This window comes from Lupinus angustifolius, unplaced genomic scaffold (genome assembly GCF_001865875.1).
Source record: "Lupinus angustifolius cultivar Tanjil unplaced genomic scaffold, LupAngTanjil_v1.0 Scaffold_160_10, whole genome shotgun sequence".
Taxonomy (NCBI): domain Eukaryota; kingdom Viridiplantae; phylum Streptophyta; class Magnoliopsida; order Fabales; family Fabaceae; genus Lupinus; species Lupinus angustifolius.
Genome location: NW_017726196.1, coordinates 9,010 through 19,648, shown reverse-complemented (window position 1 = coordinate 19,648; position 10,639 = coordinate 9,010). Strand labels below are relative to the sequence as shown.

The window sequence follows — 10,639 nt, the reverse complement described above, 5'->3', positions numbered from 1 at the left end:
CTATCCTTATCCTCATCCGCATTCTCATCCTTATCTTGTCCTCATTCTCTATGCGTCCATATTAATGCAGATTAGAGTCTAACTCCAAAAATTTCTCTCAGATTGATTACAACCCAACATGCTATACCATTACTTCTATCCTGTGCAGTATCTGTCTCCTCATTGTTCATTATTTCTAAACATGATTCTTCAGAACCTAACCTTATCTCATAATTGAAGAACAGGTTATGGTGTTTTTTCCACAAAAAAATAATAAACTTCATGAAGAGGAAATTATTTGAGCATGCAAAACTCCTGAATCACTCTCCTTTCCCATACTTTATTATTATTATTATGAAAATGCTAGTTCTGAAAGTTTTACGGATTTCAGAGCAACTGACATTTTGGATCTTAAATACATGATCGATGGCATACTGTATTGGTTAGTTTGTGTATATTATCGGTTGTTGTTTATATATTGCATTGATGCAGGTAACGTTCTTCTATTATGAAACAACTTAAATTTGACTCTAGATATTGGTGAAGTTTCTAAGGAGAAATTGCTTTCATTGGTTGTTGAAAGACTACTTGATTCCAATACTAATTTGAATGTAAGATTTGCATGATTTTATTGTTTGTGGCAATCACTCTTTCATAATGTATGCATACCTGACAATTTATTCTTATTGTCTTGCAGAACAAAGATGTTGGCTATGTTGAAAATCAACAACAGAACATCGCTGATGCAATTGGTTTGCTCCCCAGGCTTGCTACTGGCATTGATGTAAATTTAAAATTTAGGAGGTTAGTTTTACTATTTGTCTAGTAGTTATGTGCATGTATCACCGATGTTGAAGTTCTGATAAAAAATGCATATTGATTGCAGAATAGATGATTTCTGTAGCGTGTTTTATTTCACTAATTGAAAGGCTTTTGAGTTGTCTTTGGACGTGATGTGACTTACTCTTATGAATAATAAGGTATGTTACTATACCATATTTGGACAGATGTTTTCATGTTGTTATTGGCATCACTTGTAAATTGTAATCATTGAAGGTTGAGATATTTGTAATTACTTGGAGTTGACAATTTTGAGACATTCTTCTTTTGCAATGAAAATTGTATTTTTCACAAAATATCTTCCTTATAACTATGTTAACGACCAACAGTACTTTTGGGGGAAAAAAAAGGGAAATATGATGTTCAAACATGGACTTTATCTAAAAATATTTTTTGTGCTAGTGATGTTCTTCAAGGCTAGGTTTGTGACAAGATTGAGTTCCTTATTTTTAGGAAGAAATCATGAGAGATATAGAACATATATAATATCTTGTGTTCAAAATCATAGTCTGTGGTTGTTGCATTTTTCGACCGAGGTCTTGATTTTTCCCAAGAAATTCATCACGTGAATAAATAAGTGTTGCAGGAATAGTTTTGTCCCAGCAATGGCTTCCTTCACTGCCTTAGCTAAGAATGTGATAAGTAGGTTGGGGAAGATGTGTAAGATGGCATGACTATCCAAGCTCCATTTAAATTCACATACTTTTGTAAGCTTTTAGGGAGAGAAAAGGCAAATAGGATAAAAGAGATGGTGAGTTATGTAATGTACTGTAGCAACTTTATTAGTCCGGTGTAGAATTGATGGTGGTATTCATGTATGTGTTGCAGATATACTTCCTTACTCTACAGGATACTTTTGGAATCTGCAATTCGTAACTGCGACCAATTTCAAGTTAAAAGTAATGATGTCGAAAGAATTATTGATTGGGAGAATACCTCTCCTAAACAGGTGGGAATTCCATTCAAGCCGGACAGAGTGCTTCTGCAGGTGAGAGCATGAAGATATTGGTGCTTTGGGCTAGGGATTTCTATTGTACATTAGTGATTTTGTTTCTATAAGTTTCTTCTAATATTGGCTTTATTTGTAAAATTCATTGAGCTTTTGATGTAATTCTCAGGATTTTACTGGGGTGCCTGCTGTTGTTGATCCTTCTTGTATGTGGAGATACAATGAACAAGCTTGGTGGTGATTCTAATAAAATTAACCCCTTGGTATGCCACTTGCTCGTGCACATTAATGGATTTAGATTAATATTGATTTTCCTAGTTATTTATGGTTTGGGTTATGTAATGATTTTAAAATTGTTTGCCCTCAGGTACCTGTAGATCTTGTCATTGATCACTCAGTTCAGGTTGATGTGGCAAGATCAGATTATCTAAGATGAGGATGAATATCGGTCCACTGGAAATAGGAGATTATCTAGGTATTATATTTGTCAATCTCAACTATATGACAATTTCCCAATCTGTATGCGACTCACTAATTTGTGAAAATTTTCAGCAATTGGTGTCATATTTGCTGCGACCGACTCTGTGTGCACATTGCAGGTCTGGAATAATACATTTGTTGCATTCTTCCAGCAACTAACATATCAGATTTAATACTGAACTTAAAAATGATGATCATGCAGGTGCTAAATCAGGATGAAACACCTTTATTGTACAGTCTTGTATTTGGGGAAGGTGTGGTGAATGATGCTACGTCAGTGGTGCTTTTCAATGCAATCCAAAGCTTTGACCTTGAGCAAATTGACCTGTCAATTGCCTTGCAATTTCTTGGCAACTTCTTGTATCTGTTCATGACAAGCACATTGCTTGGGGTTTTGGTAACTGTTTCTCTTTCTAATCTATATCACTAGTGAGCATACACATTAATATTGATGTTTCATGCTGCTCTGGTCTAATGTATCTCCACCGTCTTGCAGTCAGGTCTGCTCAGTGCTTACATCATTAAAAAATTGTATATCGGAAGGTATCATCTTGACAGAGTTGTTATCATTTTCATTGTCAGCATTTACTGCGATGGTATTCCGTTGCGTTAATATATGTAGTTTATTTATAGCAAAAGTTGTAGATAATTCTTTGATGCCAAAAAATATATTTCATGTTTTCGCCAATCTATGTTAATCTGATATTCTGATGGGAAGTCTGACTGTTTAAGGATATTGTACGGAACTTACTCTGATTGTTTGAATCTACGTGACTGCTTCATTCCTGCTTGAAGCCTGAATAATACGATTCATTATCTTATTATTTTAAATGAGGGTTTGTAATCCAGCTGGTTCTATGTTTTGTTATTGAGACTCTTCCAGTCACTCTCTATTTGTTATTGAGACTTCTGATATTAATAATAAATATTATTGATTTTGAATCTCAAGAATTCTGTATTTTGAAATTCCAATAGTTCTTGATTGTTGGAACTGATATAGGTTGTCCTGCAGATTGGTATACTTAAAAATTCATGTGAAGTCATGTTGAAGGAATTGAAGAAATGGATGAAGCCCGAAAAGGTGATGCTGAAGTGATCAAGTGGGCAAGACTAGAAGTTCCATGTGATTATGCGTGAAATTTTTACTATAGAAATATTAATGCATTTTTTAACCAAATTTGGAATGTTTCAACAATTGGTTTGAATGATACATATTATGTGAACTTATTCATGCTTATGTATTTGGAATTATTTTAAGATGAAGGTGATGATAATTTGAGATATTGGGTCCAATTTCATAGTATTAATGCTTATATAATATAATGATTGTTAGAGAGGATTAGGAGAGGAATATATGTGAAAATAACTTAATAAATAATTAGCCACGGTTAAACTGTGGTTAAAGTAATGGTATAAACTAGCCACGGGTGTGGTTCACATTAGCCACGGTTGAACCGTGGTTAAGGAAATGTTACCACACTTCTCATAGATGTAGCTATATCATACATTGACTGTGGCTAAATTTTTGCAACGCCACTTATTGCTAGGGTCGAGGAAACCGTGGCTGGTGTATTTTGCCACAGTTTTTTGGTAAAATAGCCACGGTTATAACCGTGGCTAACAATATATTTTTTTGTAGTGCAAGTGGGCAAGACTAGAACTTCCATGTGACTATATGTGAAATTTTTACTATAGAAATATTAATGCCCGTGTATTTATCTTTTCTCATAATTGTTAACCAAATTTGGAATGTTTCAACAATTGGTTTGAATGATACATATTATATGAACTTATTAATGCTCATGTATTTGTAAATTATTTTAAGATGAAGGTGATGATAATTTGAGATAATGGGTCCAATTTCTTAGTATTACTTTTTATTATAATTTTTAATTAATATCAAATATTAGTTTCATAGTATTACCTTTTACCATTATATTATTGAATGTAAATATCGTTAGACATTGACACATCAGGAGCCGGAGAAAATGAAAATAATTTTGAATAAGTTGTAGCTAATTTAATTAGCTATGGTTAGTGTAAAGCTAAATCATCAAATTAGCCACGGTTGATAATGTAGCAGAATAAATTTTAACGTGGCTAAGTAAATGTTACCACACTTTGGAGAAGCGTAGGTATATTGCCAAATGACTGTAGCTAATATTTTGCAACACCATTGCTTACTACTGTGACAATAACCATGGCTAATGAAATTAGCTACGGTTTTTAGGTTAATTAGCCACGGTTTTAACCGTCGATAAAAAAGTATTTTGTTGTAGTGTCGGATGTTGTCGATTAAGGTAGTTGGATATGTATGAGGAAGAAAATAGAATTGTTGGCGAGGATGACCCGACACACTATTTTTTATGCACGGGAAGGGTTGGTTATGTCAAGTGAATGAGAAATTGAGATTGGTATACTAGAGATGGTAGCCACACTTTTGTTGAAACAAGATTCAAATCATAAGCCATCTTAGAAAGCTCACCGAATCCTAACCAAAATCGTGCTACATAACGTGGCTCTAAGTATAATATTTCCGACATGGACAAGTTCTATATGTGCAACATGTTGCTGTGGGACAGAAATGCGACCTCACCAATTTGATTGAGTCTTTCCTGCACATCAATGTTGTCACCAAATGGTCGTGTGAATTTGGAAATGAACACAATAAAGTTGTTGCCTTATCATCACCAACAACCTTCTCACCAAGTTTCTACAAGTCATAGATTACTTCTATCTTCGTGTCATAGAGTCTTTGTTTCAAGTAAAAGTTGCTTATTAGAGACTTAGACATGAACTGCTTCTCTCATGTCTCTCATACCTCTTGGTGACGTCAAGTCAATAATGTGGTACGTCACTTCATGTGATGGACAAAGTTGTATAGTTCTTATGGCCTTCTCCTTCAACTCTTCTCAATTGAGTTGATCCATATCATATAGTTTATTCTCACGCATTGCATAGACCTTGTTCAGACAATACATTATTAATCTATCTTTGCCATAATCTAAAATTACGAATTCCATTGAACTTTCACACTTTGGATTTGACACCTTGATTAAAAGTGATATGATATCAATTGTTGGGAATATGGAATTTATTAATGAGGTTTAGACATTTTGAGCCACTATTAATATGTATAGAGAATAATAATTGGTATTTGTAGTTTTTGTTTGTCATTAGGTTTACACAACTAGTATATATATAACACATGTATCTTAACCTCTATCTTTTGATAGCCTCCTAACCTTTTTATATTAGTCCAAACTCATAACTCATTGTTGTTCAATGCATAAAAGGCTCAATCATTGAAACACAATTCTTTCATTTCGGTATAGAACTACGAATTGGTTCTCTCGTACCAATTCGTCGTTCTTTTGAGATATGGTTCCCTTTAAGGAACAAATCGAATTTTCAGCTACAATTTAAGTAAAAAAGGAATAATTGGTAATATGCACTACTAGTGGATCATGATACAAATACTTAAATTCTCAACCCTCATATTATATGATTTAAATAAAATACTTAACAATAATTTAAAATACTCCTAAGACTACCGATGAGAATTAATCTCATTTATTCATGCAATAAAATAAAAACAACTAACACATAACACTTAAGGACACAAATGCCCTTCCTTCATGTGATCTCCAAGGTCGATTAAGTTCTCTGTGACCTTAAGCATTCCTGAGTTGGCTTTGGCTCTATTCATAGGACCCTCTTGACCTCTCTTGTCCCCTGACTCAGAACTTTGCCTAGGTTATTTCACATCACTTATTATAGTCGACCCCCTTCTGCTGTGAATACTCTTTTGCTACAAGACGAGCTTTGAACTTTCCCCCTTCTTTTTCTAATATAGTTGGATTCCTCTTGTATACCCACTTGGTTACATGCATCTATCTTGTATGATTAAGCTTGTTGTTTACATGCTATTATATCAATACTTAATCATTCTATGCTTAATTAGTTATCCTATAACCATCTATGCCACTAAAACTGTTCATTCACTATTTTTTTGTCCATTTTATCGATTAACACATGTATTTAATCGATCAAGTGTTGTTAACAAAAGAACTTGTTCAAGCTTCTTTCAACTGGTTTATTAGTTAAATTCCCAAAATTAATTAATTGATTACAATTTTGATATCATTACATTACTCTTCTTAATTTTGCCTATATTGATTAGTTTATCTTTTTGATAATGTCAAAAGGGGGAGAAAGGTTGTTTTGTTGTCTGATATGTTTGTAGGTTGTGTATAGTAAAATTTAGCTTCCGTTTGTTTTCGCTACCTACTTACATTAAGGGAGAGCAATGCGCTTTAACTTTGAAATTAACAACCATGCATTCTATAACCATCATCAAGCTCTACATCAAACAATATTTGATGTGGAGTTTGTCATCATCAAAAAGGGGGAGAATGAAAGTGCAAATTGTCAAGTAGAGGACTATTGGATTGCCTATGTTTTGATGAAGACAAGGACTTAGTGAAAGCTTGAAGATGATTCAACAAATCAACATGTCGTGGACTCAAGGGTTTCATATATAGACTAGGTTCTTTAATAAAGTTATTTTTAGAAGTCTAAGATGTGTGCCTTAGATATTGAGTTTAGGTTCGATAAACCTAGATGCAATTCTCACAAGCCTTAAAAGTAATCATTTCATTTACCTGAGATATTTCATCTAGATCATTATGTGTTCATGCATTAATCATACATGTTACTTATACATCTTAGGCATAATATATTGGTAAAACATGTATAGTTGATAAACATAACATATAAGTTGTTTACCATTTAATCAATCAGCTAAAAATGTGTCAGTTAATCGATTAAGAAATGTGTTAATCGATTAACGTGATTACAACTTCAACAGATAACTGAAAACCTAAAAGCAATTATTCCCAACAACCCGTTAATCGATTAAATGGGTACTTAATCGATTAACTAGGACTGAGAAAGGTTTTCTATAAAAACTGTGTTTTCAGATCATGTACCATACATCATATCATTCATTTTTAGAAATTGTTAGTTGCATATTTTTCGTGCTTAATTGTGTGATATAGGCAAAGTGAAATGCAATGTTAGATAGTGAGATATAGTACCATGCTTAGGCTTTAAGTTGTCATTATATTGCATGTGGTTTATGTGTTAAACATTCCTATCTTTTCTTGCATGTTTTTCTTGCATTTCTTTAAGAGAATTTTAGAGTAGAAATTCTGTGTTTCTGCATTTTCATAAACTCATACATATTCATATTTTCTTGTGAGTTTTGTATATGGGTTTTAGTTGAGTTTTAATTGTAAAATTTTGAGAAAAAGTGTGCTTTATAAAACTACGTTTTTTGTGTATTGTTTTTAGGGGAATTTGTCTCTTGGTGTCTTACCACCTAAGAGATTCAATATGTCTTCACCAAGACTTAGAGGTCTTGAGTTTAGAACGAGTTCTAGGCTAGGGCTAGATTGTAAGAAAGGTTTTCTTAGGCAATTGTGAGAGTCAAACCAAGAAAGTGGGTTCTTGGATTCAAGAAGGGAGCGTCTAAGTGTTGTATTGGAAGTTTGCATGTAACTATACATTCTGTTCAATATTAGTGAAGAAAATCTCCCGAGATCAGAAGGGGAGCCCTGGATGTAGTTTGCAAGTGGACCCACAAACGAACCAAGATAAAATTCCTTGCTGTAGGCTTTTTCTATCCCTTATCTCTTTACATTTTAAGTCTTATTATTGCATGATATTAGCTGAAATTTTGGATACTATTAGGTTGTTGTATCTAGTTTAATTCTATACAAAAATATATGCTTTATTTGTTCTTGAACATCGGTGACTGGCTTTGCAAGAAGGCATTCTACATCTTGTTGTTTTCTATGTGTTAATCGATTAAGGCATACAGTTAATCGATTAACTAGGGCTTTTTCTAGAATATGGTTTCGGTGCGAAAATCAGTAATTGATAATCGCGACACCTATTCAACCCCCTCTAGGTGTGTTCTTTCCACTGATACTTAATAGAGGTTTGATAAGACGTCTATCCATGTCTCTATCATGTAGGTACTCTTGCACACCTAAACTCTCTGCCTGAGAATCATTATGTTCTTGATTTGAATTAGTGTATGGTTCCTTGCCTTAACTCACTCGAACCATTTCATTGCTCACTAGAATCATATTTGATCCTTAAGTCCCTTCGTTTGGCATGAGCACCTTTGTCAAAACTAAATGTTTCAAAATGAAATCTTCATCAAACCTAGCATCTCTACTCAACACCACTTTTCTACAAACTCTACCCCAGAACTTAAACCCCTGCACACCTTTGGTATATCCGATAAAGATACACTTCTTTGACTTTAGGATCAAATTTAGATCATTCATCACTAGGTACATGTACATAAGTAGGACAACCACATATGTGTAACATATTATAATTGATTGGGTTACATGTCCATACTTCTTCTACAACTTTACCATTCAATGAAGCCCATAGTGATCTATTGATGACATAACATTCATGCTAAGTGTGTCTCCCCAAAATCTTTTGGAAAGTCGAGCATTCAGTCTCATACATCTAATCATCTTTGTAAGAGTTCTATTCATTTTCTCTACAACACCATTCTACTAAGGAGACTTATTCACTGAAAAGTGCCTCTGAATGATATATTCCTCACAAAATTTCTGAAACTGTGAGTCTTTGTACTCCATACCATTGTCGACCTAAGATATTTGATTTTTCTACCAGTCTGGTTCTCTAACTCTGCCTTCCAAACCTTGAAATTCGCAAAGACTTATAACTTATGTTTCATAAAATATACCCAGACCTTGCAAGAAAAGTCATCAACGAAGGTAACAAAACATCTAGAACCTCCTAGAGATGGTTCCTAAGTGGGTCCTCATACATCAGTGTGGACATAGTCTAGAATGCCATGAGTCCTGTGTTAGCCAGCCTTGAAACTAACTCGTATCTGTTTCCCAAGCAGAAATACTTGCACAAATCTAGCTTGCATTTGCTCACTCCCCTCAACAGTCTTCTTTTGTATAGTTCTGTCATACCATGCATACTAACATGACCAAAATACATGTGCCATAATTTTGTAGCATCATGGTTTGAATCTACTGAAATCTCTCCAGCCACTCCAACAACTATTCACCCTAACATCTTGTAAGTGTTCCCAGCAGTCCTCTTGCCCTTCACAGTCAGAGCATCTTTGCATACTCGAAGAATATCACTATCCCCATCATCTTTATAGCTAAATCTATTGGCCTACTATGTCCCCAAAGAAATCAAATTCTTCTTCAAATCTGGTATATGCCTAACCTCACACAACGTCTTCATTATACCATCATCCATCACAATTCTAATTTCTCCTATGCCAATAATTTCAAATGCTTTATTATTTCCAAATACACGAAATCAAAATTGTCCGACTTGTATGTGGCGAATCATTCTCTGTTTGGTGTCATGTGGTCGGAACAACCAGTATCAAGTATCCACTCATCTGCACTATGATTTGATGATACACATAGTAAACTTCACTATTGTATCCAGAGTCATCTTTCTATGCAACATTTGTAGATGTAGATACTCTATCTTTTCTCACTTGCTTGGTAGGACTCCATTCATTGGGATAATTTATTTTAATGCCTAGTTTGTTTGCACTTAAAGCACTCTACTAGTATACTGCCCCTGGAATTTGTTCTTTTGCCTTTGGAAGGACCTCCTTTGCCTTGTCTCCTCCCACGCGCTTAACTCATTTTCACAAACAAATCATTCCCCTATATTCTATCTTCTTTGAGTGTGGGACAGAAGTGCATATGTGATCTCATCCAGTTTGATTGAGTTTTTCCCGTACGCCAATGTTTTGACCAAGTGTTCATAGAAATTTGGCGAAAAACATAATAATATTATTTTTTAGGCCATAGAGTCAGGACCCTCCTACATCCTTAGGCCATAGAGTCTATGTTTCAAATACTTCTTATTTGTTAGAGACTTGCACATAAACCGTTTCACTAATATTTCTCATACCTCTATTGATGATATCAAATCCATAACATGATACATCACTTCATCTGATAGACATGTCGTGTGGTTCCTGCAGCCTTCTCCTTCAAGTCTTCCAAATCCAGTTGATCCATACCATCTGGTTTATTTTCACGCAGCGCCTTTGATAGACCTTGTTGAGTCAACACATCTTTAACCCGCCTTTGCCACAATCCGAAATTATCAGTTCCATCGAACTTCCTCACCTCAAATTTGGCACCTGAGTTAAGATTCATCTGATATCAATTGTTGGGACAAACAAACAAATAGTAAAAGAGAATAAGGATAAAAGAATAATACAATGAATTTCATAACGAAGTTTGGCCAATTATGTGTTCATCTCCAGGAGCGTTGAGAAGCTACTACTAT

At 34.3% G+C, this 10,639-nt stretch overlaps 1 protein-coding gene and 1 long non-coding RNA gene across 2 annotated transcripts; both read left to right on the top strand.

Moving 5' to 3' along the window:
• Nucleotides 1-501: 501 nt before the first annotated feature.
• Nucleotides 502-976, top strand: LOC109340323. Its single transcript, XR_002106776.1, has 3 exons — nt 502-590; nt 677-783; nt 866-976. It is a non-coding gene; the product is annotated as an uncharacterized LOC109340323 (long non-coding RNA).
• Nucleotides 977-1,665: 689 nt separating this feature from the next.
• LOC109340322 (sodium/hydrogen exchanger 3-like) lies at nt 1,666-3,484 on the top strand. The gene is made up of 7 exons (XM_019577989.1): nt 1,666-1,807; nt 1,938-2,031; nt 2,136-2,243; nt 2,321-2,367; nt 2,451-2,645; nt 2,745-2,791; nt 3,261-3,484. The coding sequence occupies exons 3-7, from the start codon at nt 2,201-2,203 to the stop codon at nt 3,295-3,297; spliced, it is 369 nt and encodes a 122-aa protein (XP_019433534.1). The 5' UTR covers nt 1,666-1,807; nt 1,938-2,031; nt 2,136-2,200; the 3' UTR covers nt 3,298-3,484.
• Nucleotides 3,485-10,639: the final 7,155 nt, after the last annotated feature.